General features: G+C 35.1%; 1 protein-coding gene across 1 annotated transcript in view; it reads left to right on the forward strand.

The window, feature by feature from the left end:
* LOC150104203 (neuroligin-4, X-linked-like) overlaps positions 1 to 17,639 on the forward strand; it is a 219,504-nt gene extending 201,865 nt beyond the window's left edge. Inside the window, exons 4-7 of the mRNA XM_090396829.1 lie at positions 1,070 to 1,862; positions 11,346 to 11,461; positions 13,519 to 14,036; positions 17,163 to 17,639. Coding sequence (XP_090252955.1) covers positions 1,070 to 1,862; positions 11,346 to 11,461; positions 13,519 to 14,036; positions 17,163 to 17,444 — 1,709 coding nt within the window. The 3' untranslated portion in view covers positions 17,445 to 17,639. The remainder of the gene's footprint in view (positions 1 to 1,069; positions 1,863 to 11,345; positions 11,462 to 13,518; positions 14,037 to 17,162) is intronic.
* Positions 17,640 to 25,154: the final 7,515 nt, after the last annotated feature.

The raw sequence follows: 25,154 nt of genomic DNA on the forward strand, positions 1-25,154 counted from the left end.
CGATTTGTGTGTCAATCCCTTCTCAGTCATGGAAATCAAACCTGCATGTTTAAAAACTTTATTTATAGTTTGATAAGAAACTGAAGAACATTCTTCTTTTCCTCTGACATCTTCTAGTTTGACACCAACGAAGCCAGATTTAAAGAGTGACATCTTCCGGGAAAAGTTTTAGTCAGTGATAACAAGTTTCTGTATTTGCATACGTCTTCCTTAAAGTGTCAAGAGTTACTTTCGTATTATAGCTTATACCTCCCCCACTTCATTGGACTAACACACACACACACATACACACAATGCAGCAACCATTGCAGTAATTACTACACTAAATTTGCTATCATAGCATTTTAGCTTTTGACCTAGCGGACACTGATTAAATGTTGGCATTTAATTAGCATTTACCGTGAGTTAGGATACTCTCGGGAAATAAATTAAGATGCTCCGGAATAACGTATGGGTCCGTTTAAAATATGGAATATTTGAAATGTCTCCATTGAGGAGTATTGCCATTAGATAAATGACTGTTTATCCTTAGGAAAAGAAAATGAGTGAAAAGAAAATGAATGAGTGAATATGAATGAACCAATTTATAATGCATTAATTAAGTTGATCCTAAATATCTGGAGAGAGTTGAAAAAAGAAGATAGTAACTTGCCGTTTGAAGCTGATCGTATGTTCTGGCATATTTTTGCATCCATCACGCACGCGTGTATATTAAGTTTGAACCGAAAACTTAGACCGTCACGAAACCATAATGAAAATGTTACACCTGCTGGCCTAATAACTCGTTTGGGCAGTGTCTTCTCCTCTTTCCGAACTATAAGCTTCAGGTTTGAATGCTGCTGCTGCTGACAGATGTTTGTGAATGTATTCACGTGGTAAATGATGTTTTCTCCTAATTCGAGACCATTAGATCCCTGAAGTGGCTTGGTCTTAAGGTTTATGGATTACTTTTCCCTTATCCCACCCAAAGTATAAATATTTCCTGTGTAGAATTGATATAAGTCCTTCCTTTTATAAACTGCATTATTTCTTTGATTAACCGAATTTTAACAAAATTTATTATTTTTAGGGCTTTTTCATCGTGCTATAATGCAGAGTGGTTCGGCACTAAGTTCTTGGGCTATTGCTACCGAGGCAATGACGTATACAAGACATCTAGCAAGAATACTTGGTTGTCCTCTACAAGAAAGTGCAGTCCTTTTGGACTGCATGAGACAGCAACCTCTAGCGGATATAATGAGAATTCAATTGTTAGTGCCGGAACATCTTTCCGCCTTTGGTCCTACAGTAGATGGAATCGTAATACCTAGTGAACCATTGGGTACGATGGAAGAATTCAACAGCTTGTATAGTCAGTATGACCTTCTATTCGGAGTTACGCGGTTAGAGTCGTATTTTCAATTCAATGCCCACGAAGAGAGGCATGGCATTGATGCTGAGCGCAGAGACAGAGTACTGAGAACACTTGTTCGTAATCTATTTACTTACCACATGCAAGAAATATTTCTGACTATAGTGAACGAATATACTGACTGGAGTCGTCCACTGCAGCATCCAGTCAACATCCTGGATTCTGCAAATGAAGTTCTCGGCGACGCTTTAATTGTAGCTCCCTTAATGCGAGCAGGCAACTATCATTCCAGGACTCATTCTAAGACGTTCTTCTATGTATTTGCCTATCAAACCGAGGATGGAGACTACAACAATCTACGGCAGGGCAGTATTCATGGAGAAGATTTGGCGTACATCTTTGGAGCACCTCTAGTTGGTGGCGTCGCCCATTTTACCAAGAATTTTACTCGTCCAGAAGTGATGCTGGCTGAAGCTGTGATGACTTATTGGGTAAACTTTGCGAAATCTGGGTAAGATGTCTTTTTTGTGTGTGTCTTGGTGTTTACTGTTGCATTTAGAAAAGGTTTAATTCTTATTGGATAATGATAATGTGTTTGTGAATTATTTGTTGCAAAATATAAATATGCTACAGTCCGAAATTAGAAAATAATGGTAAGAAAGTGAAACACTGGTCAATACTGGGAGCATATTCCCATTCAGATTCAATGGATGCGAATGCAGGCAAATTATATTTTCATGGGTATAATTTCGATCAACAAACGATACTGGCTGGCATTTAGAAAATATGCAACAATTGCCTTAGCACATCTACATATTATCTTTACTATACAATTGTTTTAACTTGTGGGGAGGTAGTTTCACAGCGTGCAATAAAATTCATCTCGCACATCAAGAGAATCATAAACATCCATGTCCACGGCAGGATTCGAACCCACAACATGTTGGATGGAGAGCGGATACGCCAACCACTCAGCCACGAGGCATGCTGTTTGTTATTCTTATCACGAAGATCGGAAGAGCCAATGTCTGACCCCGCAAAGATAATTTCAGATCACTTATTTTTTATTGTTATTTAAAGTTAAATATTGTTATTGCACAACTTCGATGCTTGGCGATTGAACTCCGTATTTTTGAACTGCATTATTTGCATTCACCAATTTCATATTGACACAAACTTGCGTAATATAATCCGGTAGTTCCTTGTTCTCTTTCTTTCATTTATTTCATAACTATAAAAATGTTTGGCAGTCTTAATACTTTGTACCCTCTTGCCTTTGTATATATTTAGATGAATCTATTAGAATATTTTCATCTGCCAAAATCGAAAAACCTTTAACATAACTAGACTCTGCGCTAATTTGATCAACACACTCCATAGCAGTAAAGTCTTCTATCAAGCTACGCAAATATTCGTACATCCATCCACCCTTTCGGATTAAATTATACAAAAATAAATTGAACTTAACTAGCACGTGTGCTGCGTATATTTCAAAATTTCTTTATAGCCATATATGCATTCTTCGCTGTAAGAAAGAAATCACTATTAACATCTCCCTTCAGTAAATATCTGGTTTCGTGTACGTAACAAAACGAAGTTTGTTTACATTAAAAATTAAAATTTCGTATCAAATATTAAAGCTAGCAATGTTCATGATATATAACACGGTTATTCCTTTACGACATGAATAATATAAGACGGATTGTTCTATGAACAGTTCACCGTAACTTAATCAAACTTGAATTTCCGATGTTGCAACTGCATTCACTCGCAAAGAAATAGAGTTTAATACCCAAAAGAAAAATGGTATTCAGGATAAAAACGTAATTGAATTTTCTGTTTTTTCAACTTATAGTGAAGACAACCATTGAATAGATGCTTTGAATTTTAATATCACTTAAATATTACATTCTTGTTTATTTAAGTATGCTACAGGTTTCGCCATCTTAACAATAAAATAATGCTGTTATAATCTTACAACTTACTTTGGTTAACCATTTCAAACTACACATCCGTTTTTTTGGTTGGAAATACCCGGATTTGAAGCTCGTCGAGAACCCGAAGATTCTTTATAGGGACTCTCTAATTGAAAATGACGTGGCCGTTTCCCCCCCCCCCCTTCTATCCCAGAAAATCGCATCTTTCACCCCACCGTCAATAAAATACGGTCAGAATATGCCAGGGAATAACCTTGAAATATTTCCTGTACATAGTTTACTATTAAATTTACCACCCTTATTAAGGGTTGCGTTGATTCAACCCCACAACAGTTAACATTGCTTCTGGTGTCTTCGCAAACCAAGCAACACTTCTTTCTTGTAAATCCCTCCGTCTTATATTAGTGAAGGCACAAATAAAAGGTAAATATGTAGGCTCCTGGAAAGAATTCTTGTCTTTTAAGTAGGCAATACCAAGACAAATCCCATCCCGAAGGTTGTAGTATCATAAGGTCTCCAGGGGAAATTTGGAAACTTTTGTAATTTTAATTATTTGGCTATGAAATTATTATTATTATTCGGGCGCCTCCATGGAGTTCCAAGACTCATCGCGAGAGACTCAATCTATTATACCTCTCCTTGAACCCATTAACAGACAAAGCACTCACAACCGACTCTGGCAAGCCATCCCGCTCATTCCCAACTCTCCAAGCAAAAACTCTAGTCCTTACACTCCTACTAATCATACCTTTATTCAACTTTCAGGGATGACCCCTTGTTCTGGTCTGTCCAGCCAAGTGCATCTATCCTATAAAACCCTTTAGGCGACCTAAACGTTTTTATCATATATCCTCTCTTTTTCTCCTATCAACTACCTTCTGCAATTCACACACCTTCGATCCATTCTCATAGGGAACATTCCATAGGCCACTCACCATTTTGGCACTTATCTCGGAATCTTCTCCACTGTTTCCTCAACACTAAGAAACCCAGGGGACCAGTAATCCAGATGTGGGCGTATCAAGGTCTTATAAAGAGGAATTATAATCTTATGGACTACCTCAGTAACCTTAGGATAAATAATGGATTTTTCGGTTAAAAGGTTAAAAAATAATTATTTTTACATACTTGCGCTTACTTCTGTCCATCTTCGATTTCGTGAGATCCACACATAACCATGTATGCAAGCGTATGTATTATTCCGAATTCACAGAAAGTTATTAAGCATGAGATAATCATTCTTATTGATATTTCATATTTTCTACACCAGGGTCGTAGACAAGAGATTCACAGGTAAAATAAATATCAATAGTTTTTGCTCAATCTTGAATATTTCTGTTGCATCAAAATCATTTAATGTAGTGCAGTATGACGGACAGACACGACAAAGCCAATAGATGTTTTTGTTAATTGAAAAAATATAAAAAAGAACAATGAAGAACCAAAAAGAACATTAAAAAGTTGGTAATGATATTAGGTAGTTTTCAACAATGTCTGGAGCTTGAATCAAGCAGACGAACTAGATGTGATACATTTATTATAGCTCATACGCTTTATTGTTGCGTCACATAGACAGACGTGATAAAGGCAATAGATGTTTTTGTTAATTGAAAAAATATATAAAAAAGAACAATATCAAGTTTGAACTGTTCAAGGGAATTTCTTTCCCATCTAACAAATCACCTGACTCTAACAACAAATTTTATCGGTTTCGGGTAGGATTGCTCTGTAAATGTCAAACTATTCTGTTAATAAAAACTGGGAATCAACCGTGTACAGTTTAATTCTATCCGAGTTACATTTTATGACCCAATGAAATTCAACTGTGCCAAAATTACCGTTAGGACAAGCATGTAATTTGATTTTCTTTAAACATTTCTTGTAACAGACCTTTAAGACCAAGCACTTCTTGACACACTTTCTCGTTACTCTGAATTTTGTCGGAAGAGAAACCTGTTAGTGGACGCATTAATTATACAGTTCCTTTGTCTCTGATTGGATAATCAGCTCGCTAATGTAGACTCGTTATCATTATTGAGTTCATTTCCTTTTTTTTTTTCTACATGACGACATTCTCTTTTATGTTTTTTTCCCTTCTGAAAGCGTATTCATTACGGAAAGTTAAAAAAAAAAAAAAAAAAAACGACCTCTAATCAGTCCAAAAGAAATTATCGATTCTTCTTGTAGTTATGTTCAGGAAACTTTAAATGATTTTTTTTTCCTTAGTGAATTGATATTGTCCTGTTAGAAACGTCTTATCTCTACTTCCATCCATTTACTTTTTTTTTCTTTTTTATTTTACAGTAGAAAAATAATGAAGTCAAAATTCGATATTTTGACTTCATTGTTTGGAGCATCCATTATTATGACTTTAATATTTTTCTATTGTTGTAATGTGTTTTGTAGAAAACGCCAGACGTTAAAAACATTTTTTTTTTTTTTTTGCAAAAAAAAAAATATTTCCAAATATATTAGCGGAAAGTAATAACCCAAAAGTAATATTATTTTGTCAAGTCTAGGCTTTCCCTCAATCAGTGCATGTACATTTAAAATGGCAGTTAATCACCAGCTAGTTAGGTGACAAGTCGTATCATGAATTCGTTATCTCACGTCTTCTCTGTCGTGAGCATTACTGAGAAGAGTGACACGTAGATAGGACGGTCATTAATCTACCTAATAAAGTCACGTGATAGCTTGGTAATGCTGGTTTGCATTTTCGACGCCTCGCGAAGCCAACTCTGTTCCCCCACTAATTTCCCGAAACGCTGTACTGAGATATAACTTCACGTATGCATAACATTGATCAGTTTTTAGCTGCCATCATTCCCCTTTACCAGTTCCAAGATAAGCAAACCTTCATCATCCTCTTACGTGATGAGAAATATTCGGTTAACACGGCGTTAAACTGTAAGCTACCGCGTGTTAAACATACACGCTACACACATCAACTGTATTTTAAAAAAAGATGAGTTTATTTGAAATTAGATATTGTTGTGAATGACTCTGGGCGCAATGATATTACTTTAGCGCTGAAAAAAAAAATGTTTTGTTAATATAATGCTAATGAGGGATTGTGATGAGCTATTTAATTAATGCCAAGTTATTTTAAAATTAATGAAGTCAACAGACATGAAAAAATAACATTTCTCCTGTGGAGTTAGTTACGTTATCTACTAATATAAAAAATTGTATAAACAGAAGTAAATTATTATGTTAATTAAATATGCAAATGATATAATTTCCTGCATCTTTTTAGGGAAAATATATTAACTTGCAAGAAAAGAATGATATCTGCTGCTATGTTCCCTATATTTTTTTTTTATATAACAAGCGAACATTAAATATTTATAGAGCTGTGAAGAACATCTAGAAATAAGGATATGACATAATAACATCTATTGTAGTAGATGATTTAAACAGATTAGTTAAACGAACTCCATATTTTTAGTTGTTAATGTGTCTTATTTTTATACTCAACTTTAATTTATCTAATTATCTTATCTAATTATTTAAAAGGATTAGTAGCTTTAGATGAGGAGAAATAAATGAAAAAAAAAACTGTTATTTGCAAATATTGTTTTAGACAGTTTGTACATATTTTAACTATTCTCTGGAAAGATTACAATGTGAAAACATAGAGAATGATGACAAAAATCCTTAATCCACTCAGCACTAGTGTAGGCACAAATAATAATAAACCCCCCGTAAAGATGCTCCTAACAGACAGACCAAATGACAGCTGATCTCGAGTATTTTAGATATCACACAAGGAATGTAGCACATCGTATTACGACACAAGAAATGTAATCATAGAATTAAAAGCTACCCACAGTTACTTACGCCAATAATATTGCCATTTATTACTATAGAATTTGAATAATAACTTTAGATTTCTCGATTTTTAGAAGGCTTCAAAGTGTATTTTACATGTAACAGAAAGAGTTTGAGGTTTTATTTACTTATTTAATTTATAGACCAGAAAATACGTTTAAAGTTGATAACTGGAAACGTTACTTTAATAAAAATATTACTGAAGAGTGGCTACTTAAGTAGGCAATATTGAAATAATCGCGATCATTAGCAAATATCTTTGAAAGTATCCTCTTTAACTGATTTAAGAAATGCAAGACTTGATGTATTATCAATTTTACAAATTAAGCACTTTACTATTCCTTTGGTGTTATCTGGGCAGTTGCAGCACTTAAAAGAACGAAATTTTGTTTATTCAATCGCTGTACAAATATTAGCGCCCAATCAAAAACATAGAGCCTCATCAGTATTATTCGAATTAGAACGGCAGTTTGACCTTACGCATACCATAATAAGAAATCAAGAAACAAACATTGGATTTCTAAATCGTTTAAACGATGCATGAACACCATCCGCGTATAATGAATAATTTAGTTGCTTTTATGAACGCCTAGCCTCAATCCCTTAAAAGAGAATTCCAAATATTAGAGATATTAATATGTATATATTTAGTCGTAGAAATGCATACATAATTAAATTTGCAAGTATGCAGAATTCTGAGGTTAAAAGCCTGATTACTGTAGAAGGAAGCCAAGCATAGTTATATTAATCTAATTACCCAATGAATAACGAATCGTACTAGCTAATGAGTATATTTAATATGTCAACTGATGACTGTGTAAAGTCATAAAAGTTGGTAATGATTTTAGGTAGTTTTCAACAATATCTAGAGAATAAACGAGGTTGCATCAAGCAGACGAACTAGATGTGATGCATTTATCATAGCATATACGCTTCATTGTTGCGTCACATAGATATAATTATTATTGGAACTGTTATAGAGAGTGGTAATGTTTGGATTGATTTACTCTTTGCTGAAGCGACAGCTTCAGTTCTTGGCTCCTTTGAAGAGACGTTTCATTGCACGAAATAAGATATTCTTCTCTAGTGAAGGTAGCGTTGTTTATTATGCCGAGATGCATTTCGGACAATGTGATGTTAACATTCTGGAATAAATTTAACGGAACCCTCTTTATTCTAAGGAACGCAAACCTCTTATAGCATTACCAGTCTGTCTCCTTCCACAAATTCTAAGCAGCACACAACTCATAACGAAGTTTGGTAACGTCTGCATTATTTCTGCTATTTGATGGTTCTCCACTCTGCTCAATATGCGCTACATTTCCTTGTATTGAGCAGTCGGTCGACTGCGATGTGCTACCTACAGGCCATTTAACCTTTGAAAGTTGTATTAGCATTCAGTCAATATCATGAGCAATATAAATCTCCCGAGAATTAAATGTAGACTGATTTCTTAATGTTAGTTTTTCCCCTTCACATGTGTTCTTATATATGCACAGTACCTCCTCTTAAAATTAGAAATCCTTCACTGATGTGTGAGCTCTTTGCAAGAGCTGTTTATCTACATGAGTGGCAATATTATCAGTTATCACAGGCGCAACATCCGTGCTGTGCAGAAATAGTACTAAAATAATTATTAAAATATAGAGCCAAGATGGTTTAATTAGGGATATTTAAGATACAGCAATAGACAATATTATGGATCCAGCCATATTTTATAATCAAATTTTAAAAAAAGATGTTTGGATAATCTCTATGCCAACGGGAATATTCACATAAGCTCTCTGTGAAATTTTCGAAACATTTTTAGAATATTTTTGAAAAAAATATATAGATATGGCTATAAAATATAGCTGGATCCATAATATTCTCCTTATTATTGTTAATTGACTTAATATTGTTGATCTCAGTTCTTAAAAATTTCTATTTAAATAAAGGTCCTTAGGTAAACAGTGAAGAATTCTGCATGACATTTTAATTATATGCTTTCAAGTAATACGTCCCAATTTAAATGCGAATGGTTAACAACGTTAGTTCTTATTCGAAGAACAGCTCATTTTATAAGCAATTCATGTTATCGATGGGAAGCCCTCTGGTCAGCGGTTCGAAATTTAGGATGGTAAAGCCGAATATTCAGTTGCTCTGGAATGTGTGCTAGCAAAGCGATTAGAATGATTGATCAGTGTGATTTCTATTCATGCGCTCCAAATATTAATGTGAAGTTCTAATTATAAGCATTTGAGATGTATAAACCACGTACATCCCAAAAAGGCGAATCCAGAATTAGTGGTTATGAAAAATACTTATGGAACATCATGTGTATTATAAGCAAGGCTATGCAGAGTTTACCGGTCTCATATTGAAGAACCGAGAAGATTTACCATGGCAAACACAGTTTTTAAACTTTCTACAAACAGAAAAACTTCGGTGATCGTATGGTTAAGACATATTTAATCTAATGTCAGGTCATGGAAGAATAAAAAGTCCCGGTATTTTTCCCCGTGATTTATAGGTCACTCCATGAACTACCCAGTAAAAGGTTGCACTTATAACAAGCCAATAGGAAAAAAAACTGATTATTATATCAACAGAACTTTCTCTAACAGTAATATATGGATATACTGAATAGCTTTATATTCTAAATTTCTTCTAAATCCAGAGAAGCTCTCTTGTGCGGGATGCGACACAAAGAAACGCTATTACATGATATGCAATGTGTGAAACTCATCTGAAATGATCACGTCAGGCTTCACGAGTGTCGTTGCATCCAATAAATCGATCGCGATATCTTCAATAGTTCCTCCAATGACACTTGCACCGGATTTCACACAGAATATAGGAATCTGGTTTCTCCGCTTCAGACCATTGAAGATATCCCGATCGAACAAATATAAGATAAAAAAAAACGAAGCAATCGATATACAGTTGTTGAATAAATCATTAAAAAGGGCCTCAGTTGGGTTTAAAGGCTTTTTTTTCTGTTATTAGTGCAATACACCAACTTTATAAAATAATATTAATGAATTAAATTTTATTAATTAACAATTGCAACAAAATTCCTTATTATGATATTGGGGATTATATTACACTGAAGTTCAATTTAAAAATTAAAATACACGGTTAACAAAGTGATAATTCGATTCCAGGTAGCAGCAGAAACTCGCTGGAATCCATCCAGCCATTCCCGTTAACTTTTATTGATTTCACAGTCTTATTTCAACTACCGTGGCTGGTGTACAAGTGAATTTTCCCACTTCGTATATTGTAGCGGCCTTGTCAAACTGGCAGCGCAAAGATCGTCTTTTAAAATTAGCATAGAGTTTAATGGGATCTTTGCACAGAAAGCCTTTGCATCACTTGCAACCTACAAGAAATATCGGTCTTACGACAGATCTGCAAGATAATTACGGTGCTTTTCTTCCACACCATTTTCTCGTCAGAATGTCATTAGCTACGGGTACATACGGAGAACTTCTATGTAATTCAAGATCGTCCACTAAGGAATTTACCACTGCTGACACTTATTGTTAAAAACATTAGCTTCATAACTTTGGCAAAACCCTTTCGCAAGCACATCTTTTAAATTATCACTTGAAAAATCCTAGGCTCTCCTCTTTTTTTTATTTGCTCTTTATAAATTTTCTCTTCTATGCTCAGAATGGCAATAACTTAATATGTAGTCTGCAAAAGAGAAAATAATAAAAAAAAAGAAAAATGTCATTGAGTTTTTTTTTTTTTTTTTTTTTGTAATATAAAGCATTTAAGTTTTAATGGTTTATTGAGATGGAGTCTCATATAGTTTTTTTTTTTCCCTCTGGCTCTTTCTTTTGCAATTTCTCCACTGATTGCTTTAATACTGAACTAAAGTTGTCTCGGGGAAAAATATGCTTGGCCTTAATAGCTAGACTTTTTTTTTTCTGAAAAATTGCGTTTATATTGCGACAGTAAAGTGTAGGTTGGGAAACTGCATTATATTTACAATAATTTGTATATGATCGATTTTGTTTTTTTATCATTCCTCGGTTTTAGGAGGGAGTTGATTAAACCAAAAACTACTTCAAACTTTAATATATCTGGAGTCTTAAATTTTTCTTCATTGAAGTGAGTCTTTATCTTTTCTTTATTCCTTCAAATTACGTTACGGATCCCTAGAATCGTATCGTCTACAAGATGTGATTTAAAAGAAGATAATTGTAATAAAACCATCTCCATTTGTTTCATTTCAGAGATCCAAATATCCCTCAACATGAGATGGATGCGTTTTCAGATCGAAGTAGAGGGCGCTTCGAGCGCTTTGTATGGGCACAGTATGAAACCGTTCACCAGAAGTATTTAATGATAAGTAAGTACTTTTTTTATTCCTGTAAATTATATATATATATATAATTAAATTAATTTATCCATTCTTGAAAAATAAAATGCTAAGGCAACCGTGTGCATAAGACCAGACGATAGCAGAAATAACTTGAGCTTAATTTGCCATTGGAAGTATGTTATAGATCCTTAGGATCTGTAACATACTTCCAATGGCAAATTTCCCCAAAATTTCATATTTAAAAAGAAAACTGGTGAGTTATCAGCATCTGTCCTAAACCAAATGACATTCAAAGTATTTTAAAATCCCCTTATCATTGTTTCACACTCGACATATAAAAGACAGCATTGTGCAACAAACAGTTTCGAAATAATATGTTTAATTGTTGAAGCTTAACAATTGCGCATGCGTATTGAAATGTTTTATTCAGTATGATATCATACGAAATAATAAATGTGTTTTTCATGAAATGATATCAGTCAAAAAATGCGTATTTAAGTGAGCTTTTGTTTAAAACATCAATAATGAAAAAGGTTCATAAAATAAATGGACCCATCCATAACAAAATCCCATTTGTTATCTATCTTTTAGATAATAAACAAAACTAACCCGGACAGCTTACATAATAAATCTCAAATCCTTTACATTTGTCAATAAAATATTTTTATCAAGTCAGTGACGTACAAAATGGAACACGTACAATGCTAGCAAGCAGAATTACCTCAGTTGGAAGTATATCTACACCAACTAAGAAAAAAAAAAGCTATCATTCAACTTCTTCACTCTCTATGACAGAAACTCTGATTGATTAGCTTTCTTAGACAGTAAAATCTGATCAATTCTTTTGCGTGAAAAGGAAATCTATAATCGATAACTTAGATCGTGTCACGAGGCTGCACATAGAAAGATTGTTTGCAACTTTTATATATATATTTTTTCTCTCTAAATATTGATTGTGCTAAGTTTTGAAGTAAGTTAAAAATTTTAATTTGAATGAAGCAAGAAAAAATGGCTCTGATTTCATTACTGGTCAATTAACTTTATCTAAAATCCATTAGTATGGTGTTTATTTCATTTTTGTGCATGCAGTTTCCCTTTCATATGTTTCGTAATAGTTTTGATATTACAGATTCCATACTCAATCGCCTTCCTCATAACACATAAGGGATATCACTTACATTTGATCTTTGGAATAACTGTACTTGATTTTTTTATTAATTATAACGAAGTTTATTAATTGATCAAGAAAATCTTTGCTGTAATGCTAATCAAGAATTAAAAAAATGAAATTTATTTTTGAGTAGTAACAAAGCTGGGGGCTCGAAAACGTTCTATTCTTTAAATAAGTATTTCTTTCCTTTTTTTTTTTTTAAATTCTCTGATTATTATGATTCAAGTACCGCAGAAATTCAATAAATACCTTATATGTTGACGTATAAGAAGACCCAAAATTTATCTTCAAAATGTTTGGGTTATACACGCCGTATATGACGATCAAAAATTTTACATTTACTATTGATAGCTTTAGAAATTACAACAGATATTTTCTTTACTGTAATATAACAATCTCCGATTTTGTCTATTGTAATTCATGCGATCATCACGCCGGAAAGATTTCATTAGTATTTAAATAGGGAGGGGGGGACTATGTGCTACCCTAACGAATACGTTTATTTAATGCAAAATATGTGTGTAAGACTACCCCATGTTTCTGCAAGTTTCTATTATTTAAAATAGCATCTTATACTCCGATATGCCAACATAGGGAAGTTGCTTGATTCCAATACTCTCGGGCACTTAAAATATATGTTTGAAAGTTCTTGGAGTATTTGCTGCTCCAGCGATAACCAAACCCATCTCTCTTTACATGGTTAAGTTGAATTGGACAGGTTGTATGTATATATAACGGGAAATTTTTTTTATTCTTCAAAGACTGTTTTTTTTATTTAGAAACTTCTCCATATAAACATATTTCAGCCTATGGATAGCGATCTTTGAATAGCTAATCTATCAAATGAAACTTATTCCTCTGGTCATTATTTTATATCACTACAGAGCTTCTTTGTATTTTCTTTCCCTTTCAGGTACGAAACCTAAAACTCGGGATCATTATAACGCTCACCGACTCTCCTTCTGGCTTTATCTCATTCCGCAACTCCATCGTCCAGGTACCTTCTACGTCATTCCTCAACATCACTTGCTGGACGACCACGAGAACCCGCTCACATACGACGGAATCGTCCGTCAAGTACCCCTTACGATAACTTCGACCGAATCGACAGTGTCGGAACCAGTTTCGCCGGACAGAACTCATCCCACCGCATCCGGCACTTGGAACGTCACCACGGAAATGGAACCACGCCCTTCAGCGAAAGCGACGCCTACCGAACGTCGCGACAAGGATTCCCGTTCGCCGCCCCTTACCAACTACACCGATATGAGGTCGGTTATCATCCATCAGAATACGTACTCGACCGCTTTGAGCGTAACGATAGCTGTTGGGTGCTCTCTGCTCATCCTCAACGTTCTCATCTTTGCTGGCGTTTATTATCAGAAAGATAAGAATAGGCTTGAGGCGAAGTTGCAGAAACGTAATTACAAGGTAAGTGTTTACTGGTAGCTACAGGTGTGCGTGTGTGTGTTCCATGATAGCTGAATGAGGTAACGGTTGGCCACTTCACTCAACAACAATCAAGGATCAAGTCATACTAGATGTTCATTACAATAACGAGTTTGTAGACAAATTTGCGATTACCGTACACCATGATTAACACTGATGCATTAAGTAATTTTATCACTATCATTCTTTTAACTTATTATAAAAGAAATTGTATTTTCCCGTGAGAAAAACGAATATGACTTTGTCGCTCCTTAATTTGAGCAGAGATTCTTAAACTCTGTTGATTACAATATACTGTCGGAATTCAGATTATTCACCACTTTTCTTAGGTTTAATTTACTTACAGTCGCATGAGCACACGTTAACGAAAGGGATGAAAACATCCCTTTAATCGAATGATCTGTTTATACACATTTTCGAACTAAAATGCTTGTTCTAAATTTTGGCTTCAACATAAAGGATGAGGTGATAAGATGAATTTTATTACATATCTCCTGTCCGCTGAGTGGCATGATAAAGTTCCATATTATAGGTTTACAACCTTTAGAAAATGACAACGAGCAAAGATATTTCAACATTAATGAAATCACTCCATGGTAGCTAATAGCGTACGTCAGATAGAATAAATGACACGAAATACTCATATGGTAATTCAAAACAAAAATCTTAACCAGTAATTTTAACAGATTGTTTCTTTTAAATAGTGATATAAATAAAAATAAATATTCAGAGTGCAGATTCTGAAGCATATTATAATCTTTTGATTTATTGCTTACGTCAGTAAATAATGTAATTGCTGAGGCAATACTTTCTTATTGCTCTGCTTCCTTTGTGTATTCACAGTGAACGTTTTTTTTTTACGCGAGCTCTTATTTTTAGAAAATAAGTTGTGATTTGTATTCCCTAAAAGAACACGATCAGAATAGGGTTTGCAGTTCTGAATAACAACAACAAAAAAAAAAAAGAAGTAAATTTGAAATGACGATACTCGTGGGTCTCGACAGTCGGATTTGAAAATGCGAAACAATAAAGCGTTGACATACATTTCAATACATCACAGACACGAGTATTCTTAGAACGTGTATACAAATTTTTATTTAAAATCAAAAGAAAGATGTTCCAATGCACTCTATTATTTCCTCGCGCCAGCAACGAATCCTACCCTACTAATTTCGATAGCTTTCATTTTAAGCTATGCAATGCTTGATAAGAAGTCAACAGACACTCCCCATGGGCAAGGCGCATCGTGCCATGTGTTTCTAGCTGGTATAAATTGGAAGAATATGATGCTTCCAAGTCAATGCAACGGTGTCCTGTGAAATGGCTGCGAGAAGGGATTGATGGAGTTTGAAAGATGCCATGCTGCAAAGATAGATTGGACCATCCCATCCGTATTGTATCACTGATGGGTCATCAGTGATACAATACGGAGATAGAAGCGCAGGGAATTAACCGTAAGTGCCACCCGCAGTGGACGACCCATCACACTCACAGAACGTTACCATAGTAACGTTCTGTGAGTGTGATGGGCTCACATGAGTTTCCATGCCAGGAACGTAATATGCAAGTCCCGTATTATCCGAACCAACCTGCAGTGTTATGTAGTGGGACATGGAAGCTTGGAAAGCTATGTTATGAAGCGACGAATCGTTTGTGGTGCCACGAACATTGAACTCCGAGAGGTATCTTAACATTCTAGACAAAGTAATGCTTCCTGCTTTTGGCGTTTCTACGGATCTGACCATTGCCTCTTGCATCAAGATAAGTATTCTTAGAATGTGCATACAAATTTTTATTTAAAATCATAAGTTAAAAATGCTTTTACTAAGTGGGATGAACTGAAGCGTCGGGTGAGATCAAGGTACGTCCGCCTCACAACAGTAAAGGAATCACATGACTGAAGGAAGAATAGTGGTATCCAAAATTCCAATTGATCGCTAGCGTACTCTTGTGGAAATTGTGCTCGGTAAGATTGCCGCAGTCATCTAAACCAGGAGTGGCCAACTTCATTCTATACGAGTGCCAATATATGATGAGTGGTAGCGTCACGGGCCGCACACTTTTAGACAGAACTTAAACAAAAAATAAACTCCGCATTTTTTCAAGGCAATAGTTATATGTATTGAATTACTATATTTGTTAAATCGTTTAACTACTGGGAGAACAATATAAAATACTTGAATGATTTAAATATAAGTTGTTAAATTAAATTTAATTACATATTTCTGGGTTTTTTACATGTAACACAACTTAATGAGAACACTGTGGGCGTTCAAGTGCGGCAACAAGTTCATCAAAGTCGATTTTCAACGATGATGACGATATTCGTAACAAATCCTGAAGGTGGTCATCAGTCAATCGGCTTCTTTGTGACGATTTAACCGCCCTCTATAGTTGAGAAAGTGCATTCACATATTGAGTAATCTTTTTAATGCAATTTTGATTCCGTGTTGAGAATAGAAATTGTTCCCGTCATCAGAAATAATGAATATAACTAGTATATCAATCAGAAAATCTACGTTCGAAACTAATAGCTAAATTGATAATACATATGATTTAATATAGTTTTTATCCTGACGCGGGCCGCACAAAATCACGTTACGGGCCGCATGCGGCCCCGCGGGCCTGCTGTTGGCCACCTATGATCTAAACGAAAGGTCCGACATCTTAAGCTGGGCCTCCTTGGCTGTTTGTTCCCCACACTTGACTTCTTTCCAAACCGTGTGCATTGATATTGTAAATATCGTGTGTCATGTTGTGTAAAAGCTTCTATAATAACATTAAACAATTACACATTGTGAGGTCATTAATGTTAAATAACTAAACTGGAGGTGAAGTGGCTTAAAAAAGTTCTATCACCGATCAATAGAGACGGGTTTTGTAGACGATATAAAAATAAATTTAAAATAGAAAAAAAAAAAAAAAACATAATTTAAATGAATGTATTGGAACAGTATTTCAGTACTTTAGTAATTATATATTCTTTTATTCATTTTTTATCCTTTTGTTATTAAATTGCATAATATGTGAACTATAAAATTCACGACATATTAATATAGATTTCACATTATAAAGTAAATTCTTAAAACAAAATTTTTTTTTCTGTAGGTTCGCAGACCAAGCGACAGGGAAAACTCGACGTCATCTCAACAAACAAAACCCTCCCCAGTAGTTGCTCCCTCTCCTGGTGCAGTGTCTTGTAGAGAATACAGCCATCAGACACCTCTTCCGACAGTCCAGGTTGTGAGGCCAATTCCGCCTAAAGTACCACCGAAACCTGTTTTGATAGCACCACCGGACAGCTTACCTGAAGCTCAGCCATTACTTCCACATACTGGTGTCCAGACAGCTACGTGTGTCCAACCTAAAACACAGGAAATGCCAGTGTGACTCTGTCATTAGGGATTCCCTTCTGCAACAAAAAAAAAAAAGGAGGGCAGAAAGACGTTGTGGGTGTCAAGTAGAAGTTCAATGTAAACCACGAGTGATCGCAACTAAATAGGAACATTGTTATACACTCGGAGATGATGTCAGAACCTAGCATCAAACATTTCAAAGACAGACGAAGATCGTAAATGTCTCTGTTGAAAAGCTCTGCGAACTGTAGGTGGCAGAATAAGTGATTCATTTGTCTTAAAAATACAATAAGATGACAGTTTGGCATATTAAAAAGTCTAGCGTTCGTCGTTGTAATGAATTCAAAAGTATACGCAATCAGTTCACCATTACGAAATAAGGCTCATATAAATATCAGTATGTTCCCTAATAAAAGAAAAATATGATATTTGTTATTAGGGTACAGCTTGCACTACTTATTGTGTGACGTGTTATTAAACCGCTTTTAAACCTGCATAAATACACGTATACAATGCACCCGAAAATACAGATGGGGAATAATACCTTCTGTTAATATCAATTAGGGGTTAAACATAGTTTTTCCCCTACACACCAATGTTAAGATTAAAATTTCCTCTAAGGACAAGGAAAGAAATACGTCAAGAGAAACGGGGATCTCGTAAGAGATTGAACTTTTCCTCAAGGAATCTCCGATTTTTGATTCCTGAAAAATAGTCTGAGAACACACGTATAGCTTATTTATGGACACGGTTGCTCTGTGGTTAATGCGAATAAAAACTGCCCTCTTTAATCGAGGTTACCGGCAAGTACTTCGTATAACAATAATGCAAAATAATGCCTATGGGAAAAATGGTCAACTCTCATGCGGTGATTTAGTACTTCAATGTAGGTCGTAACAGCGAGCACTGAGAATATGTATAAGGAAAGGAGAGCACAGTTTCGTTTAAATCATCCATTGGAAAATGAATGCGTTAATTTCTAAGGATAATTTGAAAGGATATTAACGCTTTAATTAAATCAACCAACTAGACTTGGCTCACGAATGATGATTCTTCTTATGATAACTTTATTTTGCATGTTAATAATTAACCAACATCGAATGAGCTGATGTAGAAATAAGAAGAATAATATAGCTTTGTTTAACCGAATAATAAATTTTATACATATTAATATAACTCATGAATTTATTCATATTTATTGTATTGTAAAATCCGAAGTATAATAGAACTTTATTGCCTTTCTTTTCTAACTCTGATGGACTTGCACCGAGGGAAAACAATACGACATTAGATTGCTAACATAAGCCGAAAGTTGAATACTAAACGAGGGTTGCTAAACAGAAATATTCTGTAAACATTAATATGTTTAAGCGGAAAAAAACTAACATTAGTGGAAATCATTCATATATGTGAATGACGCCCTCTATAGGTGTGTATACCGTGATTCGTTTTGAAAACGGTTACTTAATTGAGATCTCAAACAAATACAACAGATTATTAGCTAAATATGTATTTATCCAATTTATTTATAAAGAGAAAAATGGGACTCTTTAGCTTAATTTAATAATCCGGCTCTAAAAGTTTAGCCTATAAACTAATGTATTTAAACATTTTTTCATTTTAGATAAATTTAAATAAATAGTCTACATTAGCAGTATATTAGGATAAGCTTGGAGGGTAACGGATGGGAATGCTGCAGCCAATGAAGTTCTAACTGAGGCTCGGCTGTTGCTGTTACCCCCTGGGGAGCAGAGATTCGAGAGTTTGAGTTCGCTCTCTTAAAGTTTTTGCCTTAAGGGAGCAATTTGAGTCTCCGGGGAAAGTGTTTTCCGGCACGGTCCGCTGAGGGGCTTTGTCGGTGAATGATTTTCTTCGAAATATGAGCGGTTCTCCTCGGTGGTGGTGTGTGGGTGGAAGGCCATCATTGAGTGAAGCCAATGCTAAGATGGACGGTCTTTCGGCCACTATTGAGTGGTCTAGGGATCGTCTTAATTTTTAGAGATTGGCTTTACTTAAGTATCACCAGTGAAGTTCTAACTGAAGCTCGGCTGTTGCTGTTACCCCCTGCGACGCAGAGATTCGAGAGTTTGAGTTCGCTCTTTTAAGGTTTCTGGCTTGAAGGGAGCAATTTGAGTCTCTGGGGAAAGTGTTTTCCGTCACGGCCCAATGAGGGACTTTGTCGGTGAATGCTTTTCTTTTCTTCGGAATTTGAGCGATTCTGCTCGGCGGTGGGGGGGAAAGGCCATCACTGAGTGGAATTAACGCTGAGATGGACGGTCTTTCGGCCATTATGGAGTGGTCTAGGGATCGTCCTAATTTTTAGAGTTGGCTTTACTTAAACATCGCCAATGAAGTTCTAACTGAGGCTCGGCTATTGCTGTTGCCCACCTGCCATGATCAGAGTTTCAATAGCTCAATAACACCTTATCCTTACACTATCCTCTACAGATAACGGGGAAGATGAAAAGCATTCTTGCTTCGCCCCTTTAAGCCAGTCCTTATAAGGACTATATTAGGATAAGGAGTGAGAAGGATTATGCCCAGAGTAATGGATGCCAATGCTGTAGCCAATGAAGTTTTAACTGAGGCTCGTCTGTTGCCGTTACCCAGCCATGACCAGAGACTTTAGCTCAATAACACCCAATCCACACATTTTCTTCAATCAGATGAAGGGATAAAGAGTCAAGGACTCAGTCCATCTTCAAAAAAAAAAAAAATATATATATATATATATATATATATTAGGGTAAACTAGGAAGGATAATGGATGGCAATGCTGTAGCCAATGAAGTTTTAACTGAGGCTCGGCCATTACCGTTACCATCTTGCCATGATCAGAGCTTATAGCCCTATATTACTCTATCCATACAGTTTCCTCTACAGATAACGGGGAATATTAAAAGCATTCTTGCTTCACCCATCTAGCCAAAAAAAAAAAAAAAAAAAAAAAAATTAGGGTTAAAATTTAAATTCTTTATTGCGAATATATATACAGAAAATGCAAAGCAGTGCCGCCCCATGGGTAAGAAGCGCCTTTGTTCAAAGTAATATTTCAGCGCCCCCATAGTTATTTCTGAGAATGCGGAGTGCCCGGATCACATATCGATGCGCCTGAACATATTCAAACCTATTTCGACGCACCATTTATGAAGTGGTACGGCAGAGCGAAGCATCTAATCGGTTGTTGAGTTTACTGTTTAAGTCGTGTAATCTATGTAGTAAAGATTTACTTCATGAATAAAAGCATTGTATAAAAATTTACCATTATTTATCTTGAAATGGCGCCTTTGTGCGAGGAACAACCTGCATACCCTCACTGTGCTGCCCTGATCCAAAGACTAAAATGTCATAGAGTTACTAAAGTAATTCGGTTATCTAACTTTGAGTTATGGCCCCCTAAAAGACTCATCGAACAGGTGAGGAACTTTAAAAGATATTTCTGAGAAGTGTTACCTATTTTCTTCGAAGTCTATATTCCGGAAATAATCTCAAATAATGAATGCTAATTAGCACATGGAAATCGTTGCTTTATGCTCTTATCGTGAAAACAGATGCATGTTTTCACGATAGATGACAAAAAAAAGATTACAAAAAAAAAATAAACAGATGACAAAACTGGTCTAGTCCTCTTGATTTTGTTCTTCGTTGCTAATGAATAGGTGCCAAATAAAGGCTAGTTTCTTTCAAGAATGAGAAAATCCAATTTCTTTTAATTATACTCCACTGAAGTTAGATCTCCAAAATGCGACTAATACTGCTTATTAGAACTTTGATCTCTGCCAAAATATTTGTTTCCCCCTTCATAATGGAACATTTAATGCAGAACAATATTCTATTATCGAGAATCAAGCATCAATCTCTTCCTCAGCAAAGAGAAAACGATAGTGTCAGTGTTTTACTGACTCCTTCCGCAGGGAACTGATTCTGTCTGCCAACCTATCCATCCTCTGTACATTTCCTCCTTTGAGATCACCGCTGTTTGCTTAGAACAAAATACGTTCTATGCTACAACTCCCAAGGACGAATGGATGTACTGTATTTTCTCTTTATCATTCAGTACGAATGCGAATTTCACGTAGTGTTTTGTTGGAAAACGAGGCAGTAACGTTATCAGAGGGAGAGATTTGAATATGTTTGTTTAAATCTTTCAGTTAAACCGAGGAAAAATTGACTACAATATTTCTTTTCATTCAGAAACGAAATAATACGGTGTTAGCAAAATTAATTCACTTCATTTTAACTCATATGGTAACAACTGATGTTTGAAAACTGGACCGCAGTTTTCAAACATCAAGTAAATATCAAGTAAACACCATACACTAAATATAGAACAACTGCTTAGCCGAGAGAAAAAAAAAAAAAAAAAAAGGAGGGGGGGGGATTTCCCGCATTAAGTAAAGATAACTTCTCGGATTATATTCAAAATGTTTATTCCCAAGTTCTCTGTACTGAAAGAAGTTAATTCCTCATCTTAAAAATTGTCTGCGAACTTTATTAAGAAGTGTGCTGTTAAAAAGATTTTGCATTGAAAGACCGACAGTTGTGCGTGTGGTCGACGGACTCATTACTAATATTTTCACATATAAAATAGACAATTTACTAAGCTTATGAAACTCAAAAGTGCATAATATTTGACATGATCGATCAATATTGCTAATGATCTTTAAATTTTTGCGGCGGTTGTTTGGACGTTTCGATTCTAGCTTCTTGCCACATTTTCTTCAAGAAAAAAATTACGTTACTTGAAGTTTTGGCCTAAATATTAAAAAATCTACCTGAGGAAACTTTGGGGAAAAAATGAACTGTGTCAGTTTCACACTTTTAACTGACATTCTCATAAATTTTGAATTTAAAATAAGTTCACAAGATGATTCCAACTGTCTTCTCTTCTGGTGGGGGTAGCTATATATGCCACCATACCGGGGAGATGATTATGAGAAAGGTGGTTTCCCGTTGCCTTCCTTGCCGTACATCCTATGGCTGTATCCTGTGTGTTCACGGGGCCGATTTTCCTGCTAGCGGGATGAAAAACCCCAGATAAACTGGCGGAAAAAACCCTGCTGCCCACGACCGACTAACTTGGCTGTGGCTGAGGAAAATCCTTAAGCTCCTCACGTCGGGCATCGAACCTAGGACACTCCTTCCTCGGCTGCGAAGCGCATAGCCACTAGGCTAACCGAGCCGACATCATTAGTATAACAGTGCATATTATACTCGTGTAATTAGGCAGCCTTCCAACTCGAGGTATTGTTATCCAAAACAACCTTTCTGGCTGGAAACTATTGTAAGAAGAAAGGTGAAAATTTGTTCTCTTCAACAGAGCACATCTGCAAAGGTATTTTTTAAAAAGTAAGCCTAATATGCGAGACGCAGTCAAAACTGATTACTTTTGGCAGACAATTTGAATTAAGTTATAAAATTTCTTTTCTTTTTTTCATTTGATCTAGCCTTGCGTTCGGGGTTTATTATTCTCTTGGTTTTAAATGAGACATATAGGAACCAAAAACAGTATGAGATGTTAATCTTATACAAGTATGGGTATCATCTTTCTACTACAACAGCGATTACATTGTCTATTGAACTTAAACCACTGCATACACAGACTCATGACAGCTAATCTGCTACAATATGCGTAGCAGACTGACCCAAAATAGTGTGAATTTAACGTAGTAGTGAACAATGATTTGAATAATAATGAACAGTATAATAGAAACACTGGTAAGCTAATTTTCTCAAAACCGAAAATTCGACAAGTATATCTCTTAATAAATTATTAATAAACTAAAATGATAAATGAAATATTTATACTTATTTTATAAAACAATAGGTATAGAGCTTAAATTTTTTTTCTTTTAAATGCTTGAGACATCTTTTTTTTATTTATTAAGAAAAAAAAAAATATATATATATATATATATATATATATCTTTCTTAAAATCACATTATGAATATAATAAAGCCGGAAGTTTATGGAACCCAAATCGTGTTATGTTATTTTGTTTTAAAATTTTTCTACTGTTTGTAGTTTGTCTAAATATTATCATAATCAAATGCCTGACATGTACCCTCAAACCTTCAAGGGGGTATACAAGATATGATAGTACTACATGAAACTTACATAATTTCTAATTTCCTATTTACAATTTTCCTCCAAATCACTCCAAATCTTGTTACTTGTCAAGACTCCAACATTATCAGATCTTATATTTCAATCTTCACATTTTACTGTACCAATCCACCTATCTCTTGGTCGATTTCTCAACTGGCATAAAGTGAAAATCTGATCCTGACAGCCTCTATTTGGCTTGAATCCGGCTTGTTCTTCACCAAGTTTTCCTTCTTAATTATTTCTCAAGTATACTTGCATTAATCTTCCCAGGAATATTCAGTAGGGAAATACCTCTGTAATTCTCACATTCAGTTTTATTTCCCTTTTTATATATGGATACTATGAGAGCTCTACTCCAATCATCTGGAATTCGTCCTTCTGTCCAGGCCCTCTGAACTGTGCAGTGTAGGCACTGTAAAACTTTTATGCCTCCATACTTCAGCATTTCTGGTCGAATATCATCTACTCCAACTGCCTTTCCACATTTCTGGCTTTTTATACTTCAAGTATGGATATGTATTCCTGATTGCAGGTCTGGTCAGTATTTTTTTTACTGTCCTATCACTGTTTTATTTAGCAATTTTTCGAAGTAATTACTCCATACATCAAGGATATCGTTTTCTCCAGTTTTCATGTCACGTTTATCATCTCTAATTCCTTTTACAGCATTCCTTCCTCCATTTCTGAATTGCTTCAACAAACTCCAGAATTTTTGCCACCTTCTTCATATTTATTTTTTATATTATTGCCAAACTCTTCCCGTGACTTTTGTTTAAATTTTTACATTTGTCTCTGCATTTTCTAAGAGCACAAGCTGACTTATTTGCCAGGGAACTTTTGATATCCTTTCTTCTTTTTCTTCACTGCCTCTTTAACCTCCTATGTCCATCATGGAGTTATGAGTTTTCTATCCTTGCAGACAACCTCACCACATGCCTCTCTGGATGAATGAATCAATGTTTTCACAGGGCTTGCCACTGAATTTCCAAGGTTTGGTTTCTGCTGTCAAACTCTTTCATTTTTTTCTTGAATAATGTTTGTGGATTTTTGTCTACAGTTCACATATGAGAGCTGTTCAACTTTTATTCGCTTTAAAACTTTTTTACATGTTCTTCTTTTTAATATGAAATTTAAGTTTATCCTGCTCAAGATCTAAATGGCAATCACTACCAATTCAAATCCTCTGTACACTCTAGTGTCCGGCACCAATGAGAAAACATCACGATCAACAAGACTTTTCTTATTACTTGCCTCTTTTCTCCGTGTGAATTTGTGCACAGTTTTATGTTAGAACATCGTATTAGTAATAACCAGTCCATGTCCTCAGAAGAAATCCAATAGATATTTGCCATTATTATTAGCTTTACGCTTTTCTCCAAATTTTCCCAAAATATTTTTGTATGTTTGACAATCATATACCACTCTGCTATTTAGATCCCCAATAAATAGCAGAGTAGAAAAAACCTCAAAAATCTCTAAAAACTCAAAAATTTGCTCCACTTTTACCTTAGTAGAGCCTTCTGTGGGACCATAGGCACAAATAAGTCTCATTGTCCAGTTCCCCACTCTCATATTTGCCCACATCACTCTACTTGAGACTGTCTGCTATTCAAAAAGATTAGTCTTGTATTTAGT

This window comes from Typopeltis vanoorti, chromosome 8, assembly GCF_054136105.1.
Source record: "Typopeltis vanoorti isolate ZY-2024b chromosome 8, IOZ_Tvanoo_1.0, whole genome shotgun sequence".
In the NCBI taxonomy this organism is placed as follows: Eukaryota; Metazoa; Arthropoda; class Arachnida; order Uropygi; family Thelyphonidae; genus Typopeltis; species Typopeltis vanoorti.